Below are 24,267 nucleotides of genomic sequence, written 5' to 3'. Positions count from 1 at the left end.
CTCAGCTTATTGTAGTTCTTATCTCACCATACTATACCATGATTTCTCCATTCTTGTGTCAAATTTCTTTTTATTGTGAAATGTATCAGGCATATAACACAATGGATATACCAATGGGTATAGTTAAATGTATATTTTTAAAGATTAATAGTAAATTTAATAAACATCAAATATCCACTACCCAGCTTGAGAAACTATCATGAATAACTCTGAAGCTTCCTGTTGGCCTAGCTGATCACTTTCTTTTCCTGCCCTGGATTTAATAGTAGCTTGTATTTTGCATTAATAATTCCTGTATTTTTCTTATAGCTTTACTACACGTGTGCATCCTTCACAGCATAATGATCAGTCTGCTTACTGTTTAACTTGGTGCAAATGTAATTGACTCTTGCTATTTTTGTTCTACATTATGTTTTATGCTGATAGCTAGGATTAATTCACTTTCCCCAATAGGTGGTATTCCATACAAATTTGTACAACTTCCAGAAGATACCACTCCATGATGATCTATATGAAAGGTGCTAACAATGTGAATAGCGCCCCAGAGCTCAGCAAGGTTATGACCCTGATTCTGCTAAATGCCTCCAACAGAATTTATTCATTTTAATCAGTCAGCATTTTTCCTACAGGTTTTTTTTTCAACATTTTTTCTTGCCATGAGGAACAATATTGCTATGAGCATTATTTCACATGTCTCTCAAACATATAGCTGCTCTACTGGTGAACTAGGAGTGGGATATCTGATCATAGTCTATACAAATGCATGCGGTAGTAAACTGTTTTCCCCTTGCTAATTTGTCTTCGTGTTAAAGGGTCTTGGTGAAAACCCAAGATGGGTAGAGGTAAAGTCTTCCTCCCCTACAAAAGCATAAGATGGACTGGACTGCCATTGCTGGCTTGGAAAATGGAAGAAGGAGGAGGCCAAGAAGCTGGGAAATGTCCCACTGACCGCTAACAAGGAAACACGAACTTGGTTCCACAAAGAGCTCAGTGTTGTGCTCAGTAACCTGAATGTCCCTGAAGTGTATTTGACTTTGGAGCCCCAGAAAGGAGGTGGGTAGTCCTGCTGGCACTCTGACTTTAACCTGGTAAGACCGGGGCAGGCAAGTCAAGTCTACTGACCTACCAAACTGCGAAATAACAAATCCACGTTGCGTGAGCCTCTGAATCTGTGGTCATCTGTCAAGGCAGCAACAGAAAACCAATACGGTAGGTGAACTTTGCTCGTGATAATGTTGTTGGTCCAAATGCTTTATTTTTTTTTCTAATTTTTTAATGCTTATTTATTTTTGAGAGAGACAGAGACAGAGAGTAAGCAGGGGAGGGGCAGAGAGAGAAGGAGACACGGAATCAGAAGCAGGTTCCAGGCTCTGAGCTGTCAGCCCAGAGCCCGATGCTGGGCTCGAATCCACAAACTGTAAGATCATGACCAGAGTGGAAGTTGGATCCTTAACCGACTGAGCCACCCAGGCATCCTGGTCCAAATGCTTTTACATAACTGGATCAGTGTTCTTTTTAGTTAACCTTTTCTGGTTGTGTTTATCTTTGACTGACGGAAGGAAGCTCAATTAAGGCCAAAACAGGTTGAGTAGGATACAGACACTTGATGATCTTCCAAGCTTCATATTATAAAAACTTTTCTCTGGTTCATCCCTGTGGCTTCCCAGGGAGGCAGGATGTCGGTACATCCTAGCCCCTTTGGCCTTGTTGTTCGTTCTAGGGTAAGTTACAAAATGGCCAATCCAAGATGATGGTTCATGGTTAGACGGGTGGATATCCACCTCGAGTTCCGTGGGGAAAGAAAAGGAAGCTGACACTTAAGAGAAACAACAAAGCCAGAGATGGGGAGTGAGCCTAAGCCAATTGAGTCCACGGTCCTAGTTATTCCTCAGGTACTTTTCTAAGCTTGATATGGGATAATAAATTACTTTTTTCTTAAGTTAGACAGAAATGTGTTTCTGTCATTTGCAAAAGAAAAGCAACAGTATTGAATACTTTATTGATTTCTTGCTGATGCTGTGATAAATTATTACAAACTGCAAGATCTGAAACAGGAATTCACTATGTCACAGTTCTGCTGGTGGGAAGTCCAAGGCAGGTAGGTCTCAGTGGGCTAGAACCAGGGTACCCGTGGGGCTATGCTCCTCTCTGGAGGCTCTAGGGCAGAATCCATTCCTCTGTCTTCTTCAGCTTCTCCATCTACATTCTTTGGCTCGGTCCCCTTTCCTCCATCTTCAAAAGCCAAAAACATTACATCTCTCTGCCTTTCCTCCATGGCCCCACCTCCCTCTGACCTCTAATTCCTATTTTAATTTGCTTTCTTTCATTAATGACATTGAGCATCTTTTCATATGTTTATTGACCTTTTCTGTTTTCTCCTTTGTGACCATAGCTCTTCAAGTCTTTACCCATTTTTCCATTGGCTTACCATTTTCTTAGATTCTTTCATGAAAGTATTTTATTTTGGTATTTTGCTTTTTTTTTTTTTTTTTTTTTTTAATTTTTTTTTTTTCAACGTTTATTTATTTTTGGGACAGAGAGAGACAGAGCATGAACGGGGGAGGGGCAGAGAGAGAGGGAGACACAGAATCGGAAACAGGCTCCAGGCTCTGAGCCATCAGCCCAGAGCCCGACGCGGGGCTCGAACTCACGGACCGCGAGATCGTGACCTGGCTGAAGTCGGACGCTTAACCGACTGCGCCACCCAGGCGCCCCTTGGTATTTTGCTTTTAATATCTTTTAAATGTGTTACACTATCATCTCCTGGTTTTAGCCTATGTTTTTATAATTTTTACGATGTATTTTAAAGTACATTTTTTTAAGTAGTCTTCACACCTAGTGGAACCCAGTGAGGGGCTTGAACCCACGACCGTGAGATCAAGACCTCAACTTAGATCAAGAGTCAGATGCTTAACCGATTGAACCACCCCGGTGCCCCTAAAGTACATGTTTGAATGTAGCTGATTTTGTCAGTTGTTTGCCTTAATTGTTGCTTTTTATATTGTTTAAGAAATCTATCCCTTCCTGAGAGTCATAAAATACTCTGCTATATTTTCTTGAAAAGCTTACAAGATTTGGTTTTCATATTTTGGTATTTAATCGCTCAATAATCAATTTTGTTTTCTTTTATATAAGGAAGTTGTCCCAGCACATTATCTTGGGTTGGCATTTCCCTATTGCCCTCTAATGCCAGTTCTATCCCATTTCCATTTTCATATATGAATATGCTTTCGAGCTCTATTCTGTACCATTAATCTGTTTGTCTATCCCTGTGTAAACACCACACCGAATTACTAAAACTTTATCATAAGCTACAATATCTGGTACAGCGGTGCTCTGCAACTTGATCTTTTTCTGCAGGAGGGTGCTGGGTATTTTTGGCCCTTTGCTTATTCATATAAATCTTTCAATGTACTCGTCAAGTTCCAAGGAAACATTGCTGGAATTTGGATTAGAATCACATTACATCTACAGGACAAGTGAGGGAAAACTGATGACTTTTCAACTCAAGGTCTTTCTATTCATGGTATGAAATCTCTCCATTTCTTTTGGTCATCTCTAATGACTTTCTATAGCATTTTTTAAAATATTTATTTATTTTTGAGAGAGAGAGAGAGAGAGAGAGAGAAGAACGAGCATGAGCATGGGAGGGACAGAGAGAGAGAGAAGCAGGCTCCAGGCTCTGAGCTGTCAGCACAGAACCCGACACAGGGCTCTAGCTCACCGACAGCAATATCATGACCCGAGCCGAAGTCAGATGCTCAACTGACTGAGCCACCCAGGCGCCCCTCTCTAGCATTTCTTAATTTTCATTGTAACAGCCTTACTTATCTCGAATTAATTATTATTACTAAGAACACTATATTTTTTAGTGCAAAATTAACTACATTTCTAATTATTGCTTTTTAGATGCACAAAAATGCAAGTGAGACTTGTCTAATAATGAGTCACCAATTATATGCTGTGTCCAGAATACTATGCCAGGCATGGTTCCGACCTCTTTACATGCCCAGTAAGTTCTCTCAACAACTCTATGGAGTTGGATCCTGTTCTCATCATCACTTTTCATGTTAGTTCCTGGGTGTTAAGCTTGGGACATAGAGGGGCCCTCCGAGGACCTTTGCAGTTTTGAGACCCCATCTGGGCCGGGTTTCAGCTATATGGAACATCAGCTGTACAGAACATTTCCACTTTACTAGAGAGAACTCCCAAGCTAACCCCTGCCCAGAGATTTGAGGCCACTGACCTCTGACCTTGACATCCTGCTTCTGTCCCCTCTGGGGACAGAAGGATCTCAACCTGACCCCTACTCCGCTTTATTTAGAAAGCAAGGAGGTCTGGGTAAAAGTTGGCGAGTCTCCCTAAGTCACCTCCTGGCCCAGTCATAGGGACTGTCAGTGTGGAGACCTTAGAGGACTGCCTGACAGGCCTCCCCTGGCCTGGTACCTGGCCATTTGTTCATTGGTTCGGTTTCATGGGTACCTACATGTGTCAAAACCTATCAACCTGTACATTGTAAATATGTAAAGTTTATTCTGTGTAAATTGTACCTCAATAAAGGTTGCAGATTCTTTTAAATTAGAGGTGCAAATGAGATTAAAACTAAAAGATGCAGCCCTTCTAGTCCCGTGGATTAACTTTCGACCAAGTCTTCTTTGGAAAGTATAGCCCCTAAAATGAATGTGACCTAGCAGAGAATGTATTCTAGCCTGATGAATCGTTAAGTAAGAACTATAATATGGATGGTTCATATTACAGTAACGTGGAACTGTGAATCCAAAACAGAAGTCAGGAATAACCAATCATTAAAAAAAAAAGGAAGAGAAAATGGCCATCCACAGCTAGTGGTAGTGTAAATGGTAATGAACGGGGGGTTATAAATCCTTACGGCATTCTGGAGACTAATTTGGAAGAAGTCTCAAAATGTGCCCAACTTTTATCTTGACAGTACTTTTTAGGAACATTTCTTCTAAAATATGAAGGATGTGAGCAAATATTTAGTATGTTCACATAAGAGTACGGTATACAACATAAATCATTTCAGTTATCTAAATTGTCTAAAAGCAGATCCAATAGAAGAAAATAGAGCCTTAGAATAGGACCCATGAAATTGATGACATAATTATCTTGAGGAAAGTTTATACCAAGTAAGGGTAGGAACAGCTACCAAAGTAGATGATTAACTTGTGCTAAGACGTTTCTAAATTTGCATTTGCATACACAGAACAGGGAAGGATATATGTCATTCATCGTGATTTTACAGTGCTGATTTCACAGTGGTGATTATGGGTGACTCCAGTTTTCTTTGGGACTTTTCAACAGTTTCCAAATTGCTACCATAATACAAATTTATTTTTTGAGTCAAAAGAATACTGCAGGGAGGCCCGTTTGTAAGCTAGATGTGCTGGAGACGCATGTGAGCACAGGTGATGAACTAGAGGAACTCTGCTCCTGGCAGGTGCTTCCTGCGAAGGTCCCTGTGGGGCAGGGAGAGGCGGGGACGGTGCTTCAGAACGGAGAGGACCACACGGCACAGAGCTCTGCCTCCGAGCTCAGGCCTGAAGGGTTATGGCAAGAAGATGAGAAGGTGTTGCCTTCGTGAGGGACTGTGTGAGACGTGAGATGCGCAGGGCGGTCCGTGCGACGTTGGGGGAGAGACACTTCATCTCGGCTGCTTATCTGAGACTGGCTGGCTGCAGGGTTTCCTCTGTGGTGTTGGTCCCTGGCTGTGTGTGCAGCGGGGCTGGGCCCTGGCATCTCCACGTGGGCCCGGCAGCGAAGGTGGGCAGAGCTTCGAGGTCACTGAAGGACGGGAAAGCGTACGGAGGGCTGGTTTGGGAACCCTTAACACCCACAAACAGCGAGAGCAGACTGAGAGGAGCGGGCCATCCTCTGATAAGCAGATGTGGGCAGAGTCACTGAGGAAGAGGAGCTCCCCGAACCCTCCAGAATAAGCATGGCCTTCTCAGCCCCAAATGTCACACACCTGACGCCTCAGTTTTCCCAGTGCCTGGGGAATATTCGGTAAGAATGTTCACACACTTCCCGGGTGCACGCACTTTATTTTGGCATTCAAAGCACCGTACCAATTGGGTCACAAGGAATCTGCCTTAAAGCCAGGTGGGCAGAAGGGAAGAAGTGTGCACACGGAAACCGCCCCTCCTTACGGAGAAGAGAAGCGGCCGCAGAACAAGATGCTGTTGGTGCCGTGGTGCATGATGAAGAAAAGGAAAGGGTGGTCTGCACAAAATCTTGGTTCGATTCTGCAGCACCGGGCATTCCTGACCACGGCCGTGGCCGCGGCCGCCTCTGTGCCCTCCTCATTGACCTCTACGAAGCACTTGTGCGCGACCTTGGACACAGGCACATTCTTCTTTGCTGACATTCCCGAAAAGTCTGCCTTGGCTTCCTCAAACGCATCGGTCATACCCAAACCTCGAAGAAAAGACTCCAAGTCGTAACTCTCCGCCAGCTTCAATCGGGGAAGGAAAACCTGAACTTTTTCCTCAGTCATCTTTTCTGGATTTGTCCAGGCTCTGAACTTCTCGTATGTAAGTGTTTCTTCCACCTGAAATAATGAGGAGTCAAATCTTCAAATGTAAAACACAACAGCCTGGTGCCCATGTCCCCACTCAGTTCCCCTCCCCGATGCCATGAGTTCTGGCCCAAGACAATCGACGGACATTTTCCTCTTGTAAACACACCAAGATTTCCCCTCAAATTCTCATCTTTTTCCCTGTTCTATGGATACAAGAGGAAAACAGCTAAAACAAAAAAAGAAACACTTGAAACAGGGGAGATGTGTGGGGTTTTTTTAACTATCCGTACTAAACTCACTTCAAATATTTTTTCGTTTAGAAAGCTCTCATGACCAATCAATTGTACTCGTGCGATGCACACTACTGTGAATGCGAGAGACGGAGACGGTCGGACAAAAAAGAGACAGAGCTTGGGTCGGAACTCTGACGGGTCAAAGAGGGGGAAAACGGGGACGATCTGAACAGGAAGGAAGACGTGGCTTCTGGGGAAGGGGAGCGCAGAAACGGAGAATTCAACAAGACCGTGGCTTCTGGCATTCGTGTTTGTCTTCTTGCCTGCCCTGGGGTTCGTTTCCAAACCCCCAGCCTCATCACTCATTCTGTTTGTCCACGATGAAAAAAGACACAGAGGAGAAGAGAGCGAGACTGGCTGGCTGCAGGGTTTCCTCTGTGGTGTTGGTCCCTGGCTGTGTGTGCAGCGGGGCTGGGCCCTGGCATCTCCACATGGGCCTGGCAGCGGAGGTGGGCAGAGCTTGTCCCCCTTCTCTTCACCACCTGGAGCCCAGGTGAGTGCCCCTCTCCAGCGATGGCTGTTTGGACATCAGCTCTGTTTCCCAGACTCTCCTAATTTTCTTCTTACGCGGCCACGACAGATCTCATCCGTGACGGACGCCACGGGAATCAGCAAGTGTTAGAAAGGAAGCCTTTCCCCAACCCCGGAGAGCTAGATAACACGCTCACGACTGGTCCCGCACCTCCTTACAAATTGACACTCTCCCATCCTGAACTGTGTTCCTTTTCTCTCATGGGAAGACGTCCCTCTCCTCCCGGCCAAGGGAAATTCTTCGCCGGTCCTTGAGACGCTTGCTACTCAAAGTGCGGTCCTTGACCAGCAGCATCGGGGACATCAGGAATCTTGTTAGAAATGCAAGATCTCAGGCCATACCCCCCCCCGAGTCAAAATCTGCATTTTAGCAAGATCCCCAGGAGATTCCTATGAAATTAATGTTTGAGAAACACTGCCCAGAACAATACTCCTCTTTTTCTAGTCCTTTTGTTCAGTAATTATTGGGACCTCCGGGGCGCCTGGGTGGCTCAGTCAGTTGAGCATCCGACTCATGGTTTCGGCTCAGGTCGTGATCCCAGGGCTGTGGTATCGAGCTCCGCTCTGGGCTCTGCGCTAAGCCCAGAGTCTACTCGAGATTCTCTCTCTCTCCCTCTGCCCCTCTCCCCTGCTTGCACTCTCTCTCCCTCTAATAAAAAACATTAATTTAAAAAATTTAAAAAAAATTATTGAGACCTCAACCAGCTCCTCTCTTCGGAATAGAGAACAGGGCTCTTCTGGAACCCTCTCTTCTTAGCTTCATCAGAATGTGTCCTCACCAACCATCCCATTCCTAGGTAGATACTCAACAGAAATGCCAACACATGTCCACCCAAGACCTGAGATGATGTTCGGCCCCTCCTCATAACCCTACACTGGAAATTCCTCAAATGCTATCTGGTCAACGGACATAAAGACATGAGCGCCGGCTGCCTGCATGGACCCTCAGGCCCACTGGCAAGGGCTTCCTTACCACGGCGAGATCGGTGTTGTCATCTGGCAGCAGAACGACCAGGCACATCTCCTTCCCCGCGTAGGGCAGCTCCAGGACCTGCATGGGCACCTCGTCCACATACCCCATTCTAAATTTAGCTTGCTTAAACATCATCTGCACGGTCTTTTTCTCCTAATGAAAATAGGAAATTTAAATCAGACTACTGAAAAAAAGGAGCACAGCTTACCAAAATAAGGGAAATCTAATTTGCAGAACCCCTAGGTACGTATAACAGGATTATGATTTCTGTGCATTATGCTGATAGATGGAAGATCTTCTTTATTACATATTAGTATTGAATACGACACGCTATTGTCCCAGCAGGTCAAATATTACCAGGCGAGAGAGGATAAAATTGGCAAATAGAGAGACAGAAACATAAAACCCTACGTTATTTTTGGAAGAAGCCGTGTTTTTCTCTTCTGGGAAGATGCATTAGAGGAGCACTCCCAGTGATCTTATAATTAAGAATTATTTATCCAAGTTAAGGGGAGGATTAACTAATATTCAGGTTTGGGGGTTGAAGGATGTGGTTGGAAAAGATGTAGAGGCCACAGAGAGTTATATTTTTATTCTGGAAAGTTGCTCACTTATATAATTGGCTCTATGGCTTTGGTTTTCTTGGAGAGGGACCTTGACAAGATTTTCAGTGTCCACCTCTTCTAAAGCTCGCATCAAACGTATTCCAGATTTTCAAATCTGTGTGCAACGTGCTATCACCAAGTTGATGCACGTCGAATTTTCAGCTGATTGCTCCTGACAGCCAGACATTATCGGGCTCAAAAGGGAATACAGCCAAAAAAATTTTTTAAGTTAGGCTTTCAGTCTGAAGATCTGATATGCAGCATGATGGCTGCAGTTAATAATACTGTAGGGAATGCTGGAAATTTGCTAAGAGAGTAGATTTCGGGTGCTCGCATCACAAAAATGATACGGTAACCATGTGAGGAAAGTGTATGTTACTTAGCTTGACTGGGGCACTTATTTCACTATAATGCGTGTATCAAAATCGTCTCACACACCGTAAACGTGTACAATTTTTCTTTTTAAGAAGGTCCAAAAAAATTATAAAGACAAAATCAGCCTGAACATCTGCTAACACTCTTTTTTTCTTGTGTTCGGAATTATATGGCTCTGACTATAAGGCAACACACAGGCATAGTTCTCACTGATATTGCAAGAAGGTGTCTATGTAAATAGAGATGGTGACGGTACAATACAAACATAACTCCAAGGGTCAGAAGAAATTTTCTTTCAATCCAAATTAATATGACCCAAGACAGAAGAATCAGTCTGACAAAGGAGGCAAACAAACACAAAACTGTCAATATAAAAATGATTTCAGCTTTTCTCTTTCCCTGTCCAATAAAAGATACAAGGGGGCATGAAATTCATTCAGAAATATAGTGTGAAATACATTATTTTTTTCCATTCAATCACAATCTTTCCCAGCGTATTATTTTAAGTCGTAGTACACCTGAAAATATATTTCCCTACCTGGTTGGTTTTAAAGGGCATTCCCCTTGTGTGCTTTCTGTCAAATTGCTCGTTCCACTTTCCTTTGAAATAGATGGCATTCACGAGAACCAGCTTCGTCAGTGGGTCAACTGTCCCAGGACCCAGTATCTCTGAAATCTTACCTGCAAAGAATACGAGAGAACTTGATTGCTATTTCGGGGAGAGGGGAGGGGAATAAACATTGTTTCCCACAATCCTCTTGACATACGAAGCCTGGCTTCGTTGACAGCCAGGCTGGAATCCTGTCTTCCTGGCCACCTGAGGAACAGGGCGATGCATTGCAGTGCTGTGCACATACACAGGGTATTGCTCGTCCTTAAACAACAATCTTGAAGCAGGCAGGTCGACTATCGTTTTACCCTCACATTATAGATAGAGAAATTCAGGCCAGAGCATTTGCCTGACATTTGTGCCAAAGACCCATAGGTGGCAAGTGGCTGAGCTGAGAAAATAACCCAAGAGCCCTGAGTCTAACGGTAAGCTTCCCAGCCATGGCGCCATAATTTTTCAACCATGCCGCTACTAGCATGTAAAGCCAGATAATTCTTTGTGGTGGGGAGTGTCCTGTGCATTGTAGGATGTTAAGCCAGATAGCATTAATCCAACTGTAACAACCCAAGTATCTTCAGCCCTTGGCAGATGGTACCCAGGGGCTGATTCTGAGAATCACTGCTCTATGCCAACCTTCAAATCTCATTTAGGTGGGGAGAAGCTTCCAAAGGATGAAGGAATACAGACCTGAAAATGGGTGAAAGCAGTCTTCCTGAAGGCATGCATGGGGTAAAGGAATTAAGGGGTGCAATACAGGGGCCCAAACTGAGTTATCCAATGAGACCGGGGACAAAGTGAACCCCAATGCCCCCTCTGGCTCTGGTATTTGGGGGAAACATATTGATGGTCAATGTGACGAAGAGGAAGTGAGTGGTGTAAGGAGAGGAGTGTACGGAGAACCTTCCACTCCCCTCGTGACCCATTACTACTGGATCAACTGGAGAGCAAGAGACCACTGCACATACAACGTAGGAAAATGTGAAACGCTCTGCCCTTCCGACGGTCATTATTTCACTGGCTTTCAGTGTAATCATGGCTGCCGCCTCACATGCACTGGGCACACACCAGAAAGACTGAGCTCTGTACTCAGAGCTCTGAGGGCTCCGTGGGGACTGCACCTCCAGAGTCTGCAGTAAAGTGAGAAAAGGTCGCGCTCTGAAAGCAAACTCAGCCACAGTCACATCAGCCAGGGAGGGGAGGACTGCAGAAAAAATGAGCTGTGCTCACTACCACAGGGAGATCACGTGAAACGTTGCCCTATCTCAGCTGCCACCTACACTGAATGTCACTCTACCCTCAGGGCAAGGCAAGGGTCTCCCCCTCCCCAGAAGGAAGATTAACGGGGCCCCAAGGAGGAAGGAATTTTCGGAAATTTTCCAGCACAGTCCAGCGGGGAGAAGGTCTGAGATCCTTACGCTAGGTTCATGTATTTTTTAGCAATCACCACTTCGTGATCTCATAAACCCAAGAAAACTATCAGAATTGCATTGCTGGCCTGAAAATGTGGCAAACACACACAAGAAGGTCACTGGTTGCGGGGCCCCCGGGGGAGGGAGAGGCGGGGCAACACCATGGAGGCCACAACCCCGCCAATCTCGATCTCTTTCCTGCAAAATGCCAGGTGCACTGCGGTGAAAATCTCTCACCTTCGGTCTTTTCTGTCACCCAGTCGTTTATGTGTCTCCTGCATTCTTCGGTGTCCTCTGCGAAGGACAACTCCTCCAGTTGTGCCTGGTAGAACTTCTCGCAGGACTCCCTAAAGGCCTGCAAACACAGGACACCGCGTTCACCCTGTTCAGCAAAGTGCCCACGAGTGTGAACGCATTTTTTCCTCTTAGCATATTTCCAGCATAAATTCCTGCACGGGCCGTCCTGCATCTTAAGACTCATTCACGCAGCTGACAAAAATGTGTGGACCACCGGCTCCACGCCTCACCCTGTGCCAGCTGGCGGACATCAGGGGAAAGACAAGACATCGGACCTGAGGCGGCTCACAGTCGGCTGGGAGAAACCACATCCACACACAGACGGTTACAAACGCTTTGAGAACACGGATGGCGGCAGGCATGCACAGAACCGCCGTGAGAGTCCCAGTCGGACGCTCCAGCTCCACACTGACGTCCTGTTTGATCATCTGTCTGTCTGCCAGGCACTCTAACTTTCTTTTGCTCGTTTTCGTATCACCAGCACCAACCACAATGTCTGCAATTTGTGAATGACTGGGAGGCTCCATGGTGGAACCAGATCATCCTGAAATCTTTGGGTCCTCCCGGACTGGAATGGTCTAGATGTCAGGTCTAGATCACCGTGGGGCTGTGGGGGTAGGGAGGTGGGGATTAGGGACAACAGTGCCAAGGGCTGAGCCTTGAAATGTAAGGTAAGGTCAGCTCAGGAAGAGCCTGTGCCCAGTACATGAAAACCCAAAGATAACTCACCTCACAAAAACTTGGGTTTCAGATATAATATGCCTGCAATTGGCTCCCATCCTCCGCCCATCTCCTGTTCTCAAACATTTTAGCTTCTACAGAAGAAAGAAAACGTAGAGAGAAAGAGAAGCCAAGCAACTGAGGAAAGGGGAAGGCGGCTCCCTGTGTCCCCAGTATTCCCCAACGACAATACGCAAAGATCAGGCCAACATTCAACAATGAACACCAACTAGGGGATTCCTGGGATCATCGGTGCTTGTCCTAGAAGACCCAGAATTCTCTCCAATGATACTCAAGTCCAGAGCAGGCGACTTCCATGGGGTAGCACCCAACAGCAGCCAGGGCAGGGAGGTATTTGAGTCTCACAGAAGAATCCGTAGAACTGCCAGCCAGTAAGATGGCCAGGTTTGCCTAGATCACTTCATTAATCTGAGGTAGCATCAATCTGCATGGTGTGCGGCATAATTTTTTGGACCTCGCTTACCGCATTATGGCAGGCTTTTACTGGACTAAGGAACTTGGGAATTATATGCTTCAGAAAATAGGCACTACACAGATTTAAAAACCTGTTTTATGAACCAATTTTCATTTTAGAAAGACTACTCTGTCAGGAATGTGGAAGAACCCGGCAGGACTTGGAGAGTTCCAGAGGGAAGAATTAAAATAATGGTGCAGACAATACAGTGAGAGTCTGCACCCAGGCAGTGGTGGTGGTGATTCAGAAGATGAGACAAATGTAAGAGGCCTTGAGAGACCAGGGGACAGCCTAACAACCAGAGGTGAGACTGGGGATAGCTGTGTAGGCACACAAGACAGTGTGGTCACTGAAGAGAGGAGTCAATGGGGAGAAGCAGGTCTGGATGCAGGAGGATGGACATACTGAGTTTGACATCTAGACGAAATCTATCAAAAATAACTTTAAAAAGGACATAGTTCAGAGGCAAACATAAAATTCAAAATTACAATTACAGAAGTACAATTCTGAGCACATTTATAAGGCAAGAGAATTATACTTTATCTCTGTTCTTTCGTAGTTTCTATTTTATTTTCAATTTCTTTAACTTCGACGTGCAAGTACAACTTACTGGAAAGAAGTCACATGTCTTCTCTCCAAACAGTCTGTTGGCAGTTTTGAGCACGTACTGAGTGCCAGACTTGTTCACCTCCGTGAGAAGTGCCTGGAAACTTTGGTGAATATCTCCACTTCCGTTCAAACAAAGAGCCTGGTAAGAGAAAACAAGGGCACAAACTTGTAACACTGCCGCCATCTTGGTCCCCCAAAGAGCAATCTCCACATAAACGCCTGCACTGAAAATCACAAAGGATCCTATCTTGAAAGGAGTTTGATTTAATCCTCACACAGTCCTTTTTCACCTGGGCACTACTGCCTTTTGGGGCCAGATACTTGGTTGCTGTTCTGTGTAAGGTATTTTGCAGCATTTCTGGCCTCTACCCACTAGATGTCAGTAGCACCTCTCATTTACGACAACCAAGCTGCCCAGACAGTGGTGAACATCCCCTGGAAGGCAAAATCGCCCCTAGGTGTGAACCACTGCCCTGGTAGATTTCTCCACTTAGAAACATGGGTGTGATGGGGGCCTGGGGGGCTCAGTCGGTTAACCCTCCGACTTTGGCTCCGGTCATGATCTCAAGGTTCGTGAATTCGAGCCCCACGTTGGACTCTATGCTGACAGCCCAGAGCCTGGAGCCTGCTTCGGATTCTGTGTCTCCCTCTCTCTCTGCACCTCCCCTGCTCACGATCTGTCTCTCTCTCTCTCTCAAAAATAAACAAACATTAAAGAAGAATTTTTTTTAATAAAAAAAATAAGTAAGAAAGGCAGGTATGATAACTCAGGAGGGAATCAGAACAGAACAAATAGATAGCTGGAATGAATCCAGCACGACCCAGGGAATACAAGAATGAGCAGAAATCAACAGAAAATATTTCATCAGCAACTTCACAGAAGTTCTCCAGACCAGACTGTGACTTCCAAGTCAAGTCGTTCCTCTGTCTCCCAAGGGCCCGGGTCCAAAGCCCCCCTCCTCCAGTGAGCACTTCCAGAGGGCGCCCGCGTGCCCCTGCTACTAATGGGAAAGCAGTGTGCATTGGCAATGTTCTGGGACACTCACAAGGTTGTCGAAGAAACTTAAGGTACAAAGAGGTTAAAGACTATTCCCCTCAAGTGTTTGCTACTACTTGGTTTGCAGCTCAGATCCCACAGAACCCAGTTCAGACAAATCAGATTCTATATTCCCTCTAGAAAATTCTGGAGGTAGACGTCCATGTTTGTGTTACTTTCATCTTGCACTTGTGCACGCACAATCATACACTCTTAGAAAGAACCCATGTAACAGAAAGTTGATTCACATGGCTACAATTCAATCTGATACAAAACGTTAGAAAAAATTTAAAATATAACAAAGTGGAAATCCTCAGACTTCTTGTGGGACAGAATTATAGCTTATCCTACTTATCAAAGTTTGCTGTAACATATTGATGCCCCTATCCAGTGCAAATGACATAACAACTTGATTTCTCCTGTAAATGCTAAGGGTAGATGGTGGGTCTTAAATAATTCCCATTTCTGCCCATGTCTGCTCTCTTTCCCTCACCACAGTGCCCCTCGCCACTGACCAGCCACACTGGCAGTCATCAGCTGCGGTGAGGTATGAAGAAAGCATCAGGAAGCAAAGAAGCAGCCCACCGCTCTTCCTTTGCGACAGGCAGGCATACCTGGGACATCTGGGTGGCAGTGTTTCCTTTGGCCCCCATGAAGACCATGGCCAGGGCAGACGAGATGCTCAGAGGGGAGCAGAACACGTTTCGCGAGCTGTCCTCTTTACCCAACATTTTTAATAAGTTGATGGCAAAACTGCCATTGGCTTCACAGAGATCATCCATCAGGAAAGGTCTGCACCAAAAAAAGCACAACACGGAGGCACATCAGCCCAGCCCACTGTTAGGTCATCTAGTCACGAGCGCCCGTCAGAGGCCACCGGGTGTGGTCAGCAGAATATCCGCGCCCCCACAGCCATCCACATGGAATCTCCCAGCCCTTCGTCATCTTCCATGGCATTAGGGACCTTGCAGATGTGATGGACTGAACCAAGGACCGTGAGATGGGGAGATTTCCTGCATTATCCAGGGGGGCTCGGTGTAACTACAGGGCCCTTACAAGAGGAAGGCAGGAGGTGAGAGGCAGAGAAGGAGGTGACACAAGAGAAGCAAAGGCCAGAAAGGACACGAGGCCACGGAGCATGGAATGCAGGCGGCCTGTAGGAGCTGAAGAGACCAGGAAACAATTCTGCCCTAGAGCCTCCAGGAAAACATGAAGCTCTGCGGACCTGTATTGATGTAATTTCTTACGTCTGTCTGTCTGTCTGTTTAGAGCGTGAAAGCACAAGCCAGGAGGGGCACAGAGGGGAGAGAGACTCCCAAGCAGGCTCCACGCTGTCAGCAAAGAGCCCAACGCGGGCCCCATCTCACCAACCCGTGAGATCATGACCTGAGCCGAAGTCAGGACTCAGACACTTAACCGACTGAGTCACCCGGGCGCCCCTCTGTAGGCCTATTATGGACTTGTGACCTCTAGAGCTATAAAATAATAAATTTTACTGTGTTCGGGCAGTAAATTTAGGGTAAGGCGTTACAGTATTAATAAGAAACTAATACCCTGGTTTATTCACAAAGCAGCCAATCGCAGGGCTGAAGGATGAATGCCACCCTCAGCAACAGGACCACTGCAGGGGCTCAGAGTCCCTTCGGGACCTGACGACTCCCTCCCTTCGTGTCACAAAGGCCAACGCGTCTCAGCGCCAGGTTCTCAGGTTTTACGGGAATCTCTTAATCCCCACAACGATACCTGAGGTCACCACAGTTGACCCACCCTACAGACAGGGAGCCTGGGCGAGGACCATGAGCCTCTTCCAGATCCCACAGACGGTCATCAAGGAATCTGGGTCGGAACCTGCGATCTCAACCCAGAGCCTGAATTCATCATTACGCAAACCCCTCACTGCTTGCAAGTTCTCCCTCAGTTTGGTCTCTCTAGTATAATCTATAAACGGTGTTCTGTTATAAATAAGTCTTGGTAGGAGCCTGGGGGGCTCAGTCAGCGAAGCCTTTGACTCTGGATTTCGGCTCAGGTCACGATCTCACAGTTTGTGAGTTCAAGCCCCATGCAGGGCTTTGCGCTGACAGCATGGAGCCCTACTGGGATTCTCTCCCTCTCTCGCTGCCTCTCCCTCTCTCTCTCTCTCTCCACCAGAATACATTTTAAAAAATAAAAATAAATAAATCTTTGTAAATAAATACATTTCTGTCACCATGTTGTGTGAAATCAACTGGATGGATTTCTTTTTATTTTTTTTAACGTTTATTTATTTTTGAGAGACAGAGAGAGACAGAGTGTGAGCAGGGGAGGGGCAGAGAGAAAGACACAGAATCAGAAGCAGGCTCCAGGCTCTGAGCCGTCAGCACAGAGCCCGATGCGGTCTTGAACTCAAGGACCGTGAGATCATGACTTGAGCCAAAGTCGGACACAACCGACTGAGCCACCCAGGTGCCCCCCCCTTTTTTTTTAATTAAAAAAAATTTTTTTTACATTTATTTATTTTTTAGAGACAGAGAGAGACAGAGCATGAGCAGGGAGGAGCAGAGAGAGAGGGAGACACAGAATCAGAAGCAGGCTCCAGGCTCCGAGCTGTCAGCACAGAGCCTGATGTGGGGCTTGAACCCACAAACTGTGAGATCATGACCGGAGCTGAAATCGGATGCTTAACCAACTGAGCCACCCAGGCGCCCCAAATTTTTTTTAATGTTTATTTATTTTTGAGAGGCAGAGAGAGACAGAGCATGAGTAGGGAGGGGCAGAGAGAGAGGGAGACACAGAATCAGAAGCAGGCTCCAGGCTCTGAGCCATCAGCCCAGAGCCCGACGCGGGGCTCGAACTCACGAACCGCGAGATCGTGACCTGATCCGAAGTTGGATGCTTAACCAACTGAGCCACCCAGGCGCCCCCCTTGTTTTTTAATTTTTTTTTTAACATTTATTTATTTTTGAGACAGAGAGAGACAGAGTGTGAGCAGGGGAGGGGCAGAGAGAGAAAGAGAGAGAGAGAAAGACACAGATCAACTGGATGGATTTCACATTATAAGGGTGGGTTTAGGATGATCTGACCTAAAATAGGAGCTACTGGGAAGACAGAAAATTCACTTTGAATCAGGAAGACTTCAAAAGACACTATTTTCCATGGACCATATCTGGTTTGAAATTGGGGGGCGTGGCAAGCACCCAGCAACAGAGCCCATAAGCAGGGAAACAAAATATGAATCTAAATCTCAGGTCATTAGGTGAACACTCTGAGTCAGAGGCACCAAATCTGAGTCCAGCCTGACCAAGCCAACCTTGACCTTCATCCCAGCTTACTCCTTCCCGCCTTCCTAACCTCTCTCCCTTTCCTTAGAGCATTTACTTTAAACAATGTGTCACTGTAAATTGTTTCCCTGCTCTGTTGAGATAAAAATACAGTAAAACCGGGGCGCCTGGGTGGCGCAGTCGGTTAAGCGTCCGACTTCAGCCAGGTCACGATCTCGCGGTCCGTGAGTTCGAGCCCCGCGTCAGGCTCTGGGCTGATGGCTCAGAGCCTGGAGCCTGTTTCCGATTCTGTGTCTCCCTCTCTCTCTGCCCCTCCCCCGTTCATGCTCTGTCTCTCTCTGTCCCAAAAATAAATAAACGTTGAAAAAAAAAAAAATTAAAAAAAAAAAAATACAGTAAAACCTTGGATTGCGAGGAACTTGTTCTGCGAGTGTTCTGCAAGATGAGCAAACATTTCCAGTACATTTCAACTTGATAAATGAGTGATGTCTTGCAATTCGAGTAGTACGTGATGCTGAATGTCACATGATCACACTGAGCCAATGGTTCCTCTCTCTCTCTCTCTCTCTCTCTCTCTCTCTCTGCGGGATTGTGGGTGATCATCTCCCATGCTCAGGCAATGGCATCTGGCAGAAATCAGTGATTTTTCGGAACGTTGGGAGGTGCCCACAACTGGCACTGGTATATTTTTTGTCACTTCAAAGCACCTATGGACTGTCCTTTGTATTTCGGTACAAGAGGAAGCTTCGGAATGCTTTGCTTCATTCTAGGTCAGGCTGCCTGCAGATACAGACCCGTTCCTCTGCTGCCTTATTGCCAGTTACGTTAAATACAGTATATGGCAAGAGTTTATTGAAAGTCGTCCTACGCAATAACCCTCCTTTCTCTTGCTTTCCTCACACCAGCCATGTAGGTTTTCAAAGGTAAGTGCAGGTTAATTTGTTCATTTTTCTTTCTATTTTCTATTCTCTTTATGGTTTAATATTATATTACAGCATTATAATAATTTTTATATGAATATTTTTGGGTTGTGCAATGAATCATCTGACTTTCTGTTATTTCTCCTGAGGAAATTCACTTTGATATACAAATGCTTTGGATTACATGCATGTTTCCAGGATGAATTATGCTCACAAACCAAGGTTTTATTGTATTTTTTAAAAGCCTCTTTCCTGTTTTAAACCCAAGACAGTCAGTCTTTCTCAATCCCTAGAAGGCATTCCTTTAAAAATGGAATTATCAAGGGGCTCCTGGGTGGCTCAGTTGGTTAAGTGTCCGACTTCAGTTCAGATCATAATCTCACAGTTCATGAGTTCGAGCCCCATGTCAGGCACTGTGCTGACTGCTCAGAACCTGGAGCCTGCTTTGGATTCTGTGTCTCCCTCTCTGTCTGCCCTTCCCCTGTTCATTCTCTCTTTCTCTCTCTCTCAAAAATAAATAAATATTTAAAAAATGGAATTAGCAGGGTGCCTGGGTAGCTCAGTTGGTTAGGCATCCAACTCTTGATTTCAGCTCAGGTCATGATCTCACAATTTTGTGAGTTCCAACCCTGCATGAGGCTCTGTGCCGACAGTGCAGAGCCTGCTTGGGATTCTCTCTCTCTCTCTCTCTCTCTCTTTCTCTCTCTCAAAATAATTAAATAAATTAAAAAAAAAAAAAGAAAGACATTTTTAAAACATCAACCAAGAGAATACAATAATAACACAGCTTGCACGGCAGTATGCTATACTTAACAGGTCATTAGAAGACAGAAGTGAAAGTTTCCGTCCTCTGGAAGCCTCTCCAGAACCTTCAGCTGCACAGCTTGAACCCCAGGGCTGCAGACTTGGGGAAACCGACGTGTCTGCAGCAGGCGAGTCCCAAAACAGATCAGGACCCAGCCTCCCTGCAGGCCACTCCCGGCCCCACATTCCCTCACCTCAAATTTGAGGACTTTTCAGAAAATAAACAGCTAGAAGCCAAAGAGATAGGCGACCTTCACAGCACTGGGCCGCCAAAGAAGGTGGTGCCGAAGAGACCCAAAGGAGGAGAGCCTTTGGTAAACAGGAATATGTATGTAATCCTACCTGAGCATAAGTGTAGGCTGGTGAGTGTGAGTGCGGGTGTATGTGTGTGTGTGTGTGTGTGTGTGTGCGCGCGTGTGGTCCGGTCTGAACAGGCAAAGGAGTGAACTGGGATATGACAGCGATCCCAACTTTATGTTTTAACTGCAATTAATGGCAAATGCCTGCTTCTGGTTTCTTCCACCGTTCCTCTTCCTTCACTTGCACGCCATCAGCTGCTGGTCACTAGCAGAGTGTTCACCACCAGTGTCTGCCCCACGGCAATGACTCACTGGGTGCACACTCACCGCGAAAGCACCTCCGGGGCGGGTCCCAGGTCACAGCGGTGAAGAGGCAGGAGCTGGAACAGGAGAACCGAATGATTCTTTCCCCCGCTGGCTCTCGGTGCCCCAACCTCAGGTGTCTATTAAGCCTTTGAGAGGGCTGGACTTCAACCAAAGTGGAACCTGCCCAATAAACACGAAAAGGACTGAATTTCAATACAACATGCAACGACACCTCTGGGTACCAGTGCCACCACGGAGTTCAGTGTCGTGTCATAAAAACACAACAATGTGGAAAGATTTCCAGGCTGTAACATAAGTCGGCATTAAGCTAGTTTTTCTTTGATGAACAGGGTCAGGGCAATTAAAGACTGTCCTCGAGGCTCACAGTAAGAGTAGCAGATTGGGCAGCAAGTTCGAGGCGTCACTCTCCCCCCCCCCCCCGGGGGGACCCTGAATGCCTGTGATCCCCTCGCTCCCTCCACCTCCCCACAGACACGTCCAAAAGTGGATTGAGGCAAACAGCATTTATGCAGAACTTTCCTTATGTGGTTTAGAGAGGAGAACGAGCAGTAGATGCCATAATTCCTGACCGGGAGCTCCCACCCTAGGGACACACACACACACACACACACACACACAGAAACGTGTGGTCTCAAGCCAGCTGTGTGCTCTGAAACCGGATATTTTACAAAGTGCTAAGGAAGCCCACGGAGAAGTGGAATGAATTCTCTCTAGAAGCTCAGGAGAAGGTGCGGCGTAGCTGGCTCTAAGGGGCTGGGCAGGGGTCTCTGTGAGGCCGTGACAGGGGAGGTGACCGCTGAGGCCGCAGCCGGGGGTGGGGCTGGCTGGAGGAAAGACGGCAGCAGGTGCATGGTTCGCGCACGTGGGACCCAGGGAGGGGGTCTTGGGTGACAGGCAGGGTGTGCTGAGGCAAGAAGTTTGCACTGGAAAAGCCAGGTATGGTATTTAAACGAATGTCGTACAGGCGTGCCCTGGGTTTTAGGAAACTGCAGTGGCCCACCGCTGAGCCCGGGGAAGCTGCCCACCCACCCTGGCCACCGACCAGCCGCTGCCAACCACGAGGAAACATGAGCCCCAGAGAGCGGAAGGTGGCATTGCCGGGCTGGGTGACTGATCATACGAGGGACAGGGAGCAGGAAGGGTCAGGGCCTACGCCCAGGCTGGTTAGAAACAAGAGCACAGGCCCCACGTGGAGTTGCTTATGCTCAGCCCCAGATCCGGAGACTTAACCTAATTACATTCTGGCTCTCCCAGAATCGGAATCTTAAACCAGTCAGTCGGGAGCTGCCTGACCAGCTCCAGCGAGGTCATCGACCTGACAGACCCCTGCCATCCCCTAGGGGAAAGGGGCTTTTGCGATATGTCTTCCCCATGTAACTTCCTCGTTCCCAATCCCTTCTGCTTATAAATCTTTGCTTTTGCACAGCTCCTCAGAGCTCCTTTCCACCTGCTAGATTGGATGCTGCCCCATCCAAATTAATCTTGCTCAAATACACTTTTTTTTTTTTTTTAGAAAATGCTTATTTACTTATTTTGAGAGAGAGACAGAGAGAGGAGACAGTGGGTGCACGTACATACTGGAGCAGGGGAGGGGCAGGGAGAGAGGGAGAGAGAATCCCAAGCATGTTCCACAATGTCAGCGTTGAGCCGGACATGGGGCTTGAACACAGGACACGAGATCACGACTTGAACCGAAATCAAGAGTGGGACCTTCAACCGTCTGAGCCACCCAGGCACCCCTAAACGTAACTTTTTAATACGTCTCAGTTTATCTTTTAACAGACTTGCAGCTAATTTATGCTTAGGGTGAACCGCAAACCATCGGAAATTTGTATAAGGAGCCAGATGGAACGAAAAAGGTGATCCATCCCGAGTCGGATGTGTGCAACGCACCATACTGAAGACGGGCACACGTCCCAGAGAGAGAGATTGGAGCCATCAGCGCTCAGGCTGCCCAAGATTCTAGGCGAATGGGAAGAAATTACTTAGAACATACAGAGAAGGCATAGGAGAAGAAACTCACCCAGTTTTTAAGAATTGCCAGCGTTTGCAGGTAGAAAAAGGAGTCAGACAGGAGGACGACAACAGTCAGGGATGCCCTGGGAGACCTGGGAGGGTGTGACTGGGGGGCCCAGGGAAACAGGACAGGAAGGCAGCACAGGGGGAGGGAGGCAAGGAGTGGGAACGGCAGCTGGGGAGCACCAGGGAAGTGGGGAGTCCATTAAATTAAGTACTGTGGCTGCAGATGAGGTGGAAACAGGCAAGGAAGCATTTTCTCAAGTTGAGGAAGAGCAGCCAAAGAACAGATGAAAGATGTGAAAGGGGGCGCCTGGGTGGTTCAGTTGGCTGAGCGTCAGACTTCAGCTCAGGTCATGATCTCACAGGTCCCTGGGTTCCAGGCCCGCAGTTGGGCTCTGTGCTGACAGCTGGGGCCCTGGAGCCTACTCGAACTGTGTCTCCCCCTGTCTCCTCTGCCTCTCTCTCTCTCAAAACTAAATAAACATTTAAAAAATTTTTAATAGAAAAAGAAAGAAAGACAAAGAATACGGAAGAAAAACAGATAACAAGAAAGACAAAGGCTACGGCAGAAAACCAGAAAACAAGAAGGAGGGAAGCCCGGCAGGAGCGAGGAGGCAGAGAGGAGGCCGGAGGGACCGCGGAGCCCGCAGGCATTCCCCTGGGAGGTGGCGCTGACCCAGCACCTCCCCGGAGCTGGCCCCAGGCTCCATGAAACTCCAGGCCCGGCTGCCCCGGGCGCCCGGGTGTCCCTGCTGCACCCCTGAGGCGGTTCCCACGCACCCTCGCAGGGGCTCCCGCTCCGCCTTCTCCCGCAACAGCACCCCAGGCTTGGGGCACCGGCCTCCCCCTCCCGCTGGCAAATCGCGGCGCGGTGGCGTCAGCCGGCCCGGAGTCACTCCCACCCCGGGGACCCCCTCCTACCTCGGGCGCGTCTGCGCGCCGCGCTCCCGCGCTGGTGCCACCGCCCGCCTAGCCGACGCTCACCTTAGCGCCCCACGCGGCGACCCCGAGGCCGTCCGGTGCGATCGGGCGGCGCCGGCAGTCCCCCATCCCCCGTCCTCTCCTCCCCCTTCTCCTGCCCACCCACCTCCCTCCCTCCCCGCCCGGGTCCCGCGCTGCCGCGCTCCAGTCGGGGGACCCCCGCCGGGCGGGGGGGGGGGGGGGACCGGGGCCCCGCGCGCCTCCCAGCCCCGGTACCTGGGCGGTTCCTGCTCCTGCTGCGGCTGCTCCTCTGGCCGGCTGCGCGCTTCCCGGCAGCTGAGATCTCGGGCGAGGCTTCCGGCGGGTGACTCAGAGCCGACCCGGATTGCAGGGCTCCGCGTGTTGTCCGCGGGAGGAGCCCCAGCCTCCCCCGCGGTCCTCGTGCCCGGGCCGGAGCGCACTTGGCCTCGCCGGGGAGGCTGGCGCCGGGGCTGGTGAAGGTGTTTGCAGAACTCGTCCTCGATTGAGGCTCGGTTCGTTCGCCTGGGTTGGTTGGCGCAGTATTCCTGGTGGGTGGGTGTGTGTGGGTGTGTGTGTGTGTGTGTTCGCGCGCGCGCTCAAGAGCAGTTTCAAATTTGGGACGTCGCCTTGGAAATTGACTAAAAGCAAGACCGCAGGTTAAAGGTTCTTAAAGCCAGTGGTTTCCAAACCTTTTCGGTAGGACACCCATCAAGAGAGTTTTTGAGCTTGCGTCTCTGGTATCCATATGAAGTTATATGTGCTAATGTGCTAAATAGTAACATATTATAAACGCTATACAACATAAAAATTTCCAAAACTAAAAAAAAAAAAAAAAAATTTAGAATCTGAAGCAGGCTCCAGGCTCTGAGCTGTCAGCACAGAGTCCCAGGGATTGTGAGATCATGACCTGAGCTGAAATCCAGTGCTTAACCTACTAAGCCACCCAGGCACCCCAAGTTGTTTATTTCTAAATTGGGATTGATAGCTGTCATAAGGAAATGCTTCTCAGGAAATGGGTTGATTAAAATAGATAAAGGCATCATTGTTTGTATTGACTAAACCTTGACACTTGGTTTTCATTCACATACTAACTGTGCAGATTCCTGGTTGAAGTCTAAATGTTAAAAATCTGTTTATCCTCTTGAAAATCGTTTGCTTTTGCAAACCAAAATTTTGCAACCTTATACTTTCAATATGTGAACAGGTAGAAGCCCATCAAATCTTTTCT

At 47.5% G+C, this 24,267-nt stretch overlaps 1 protein-coding gene across 4 annotated transcripts; it reads right to left on the bottom strand.

The window, feature by feature from the left end:
• Positions 1-4,977: 4,977 nt before the first annotated feature.
• Positions 4,978-23,614, bottom strand: LOC123587282 (serpin B8). Of its 4 annotated transcripts, none has more exons than XM_045456877.1 (8): positions 23,295-23,614; positions 20,079-20,131; positions 15,086-15,263; positions 13,437-13,574; positions 11,572-11,689; positions 9,854-9,996; positions 8,336-8,488; positions 4,978-6,568 (listed from the first exon to the last, which is right to left on the bottom strand). In XM_045456877.1, the coding sequence occupies exons 3-8, from the start codon at positions 15,251-15,253 to the stop codon at positions 6,164-6,166; spliced, it is 1,125 nt and encodes a 374-aa protein (XP_045312833.1). In that variant the 5' UTR covers positions 15,254-15,263; positions 20,079-20,131; positions 23,295-23,614; the 3' UTR covers positions 4,978-6,163. The 4 variants fall into 4 exon arrangements, with proteins under 4 accessions (XP_045312833.1, XP_045312832.1, XP_045312834.1 ...); XM_045456876.1 differs by having other exon boundaries at positions 20,079-20,237; positions 23,295-23,600; XM_045456878.1 differs by lacking the exon at positions 20,079-20,131 and having other exon boundaries at positions 23,295-23,601.
• Positions 23,615-24,267: the final 653 nt, after the last annotated feature.

The sequence above is a fragment of the Leopardus geoffroyi genome, chromosome D3 (assembly GCF_018350155.1).
Source record: "Leopardus geoffroyi isolate Oge1 chromosome D3, O.geoffroyi_Oge1_pat1.0, whole genome shotgun sequence".
NCBI lineage: Eukaryota > Metazoa > Chordata > Mammalia > Carnivora > Felidae > Leopardus > Leopardus geoffroyi.
The sequence above is the reverse complement of the archived record's forward strand: the minus strand, read 5'-3'. Positions and strand labels throughout refer to the sequence as shown.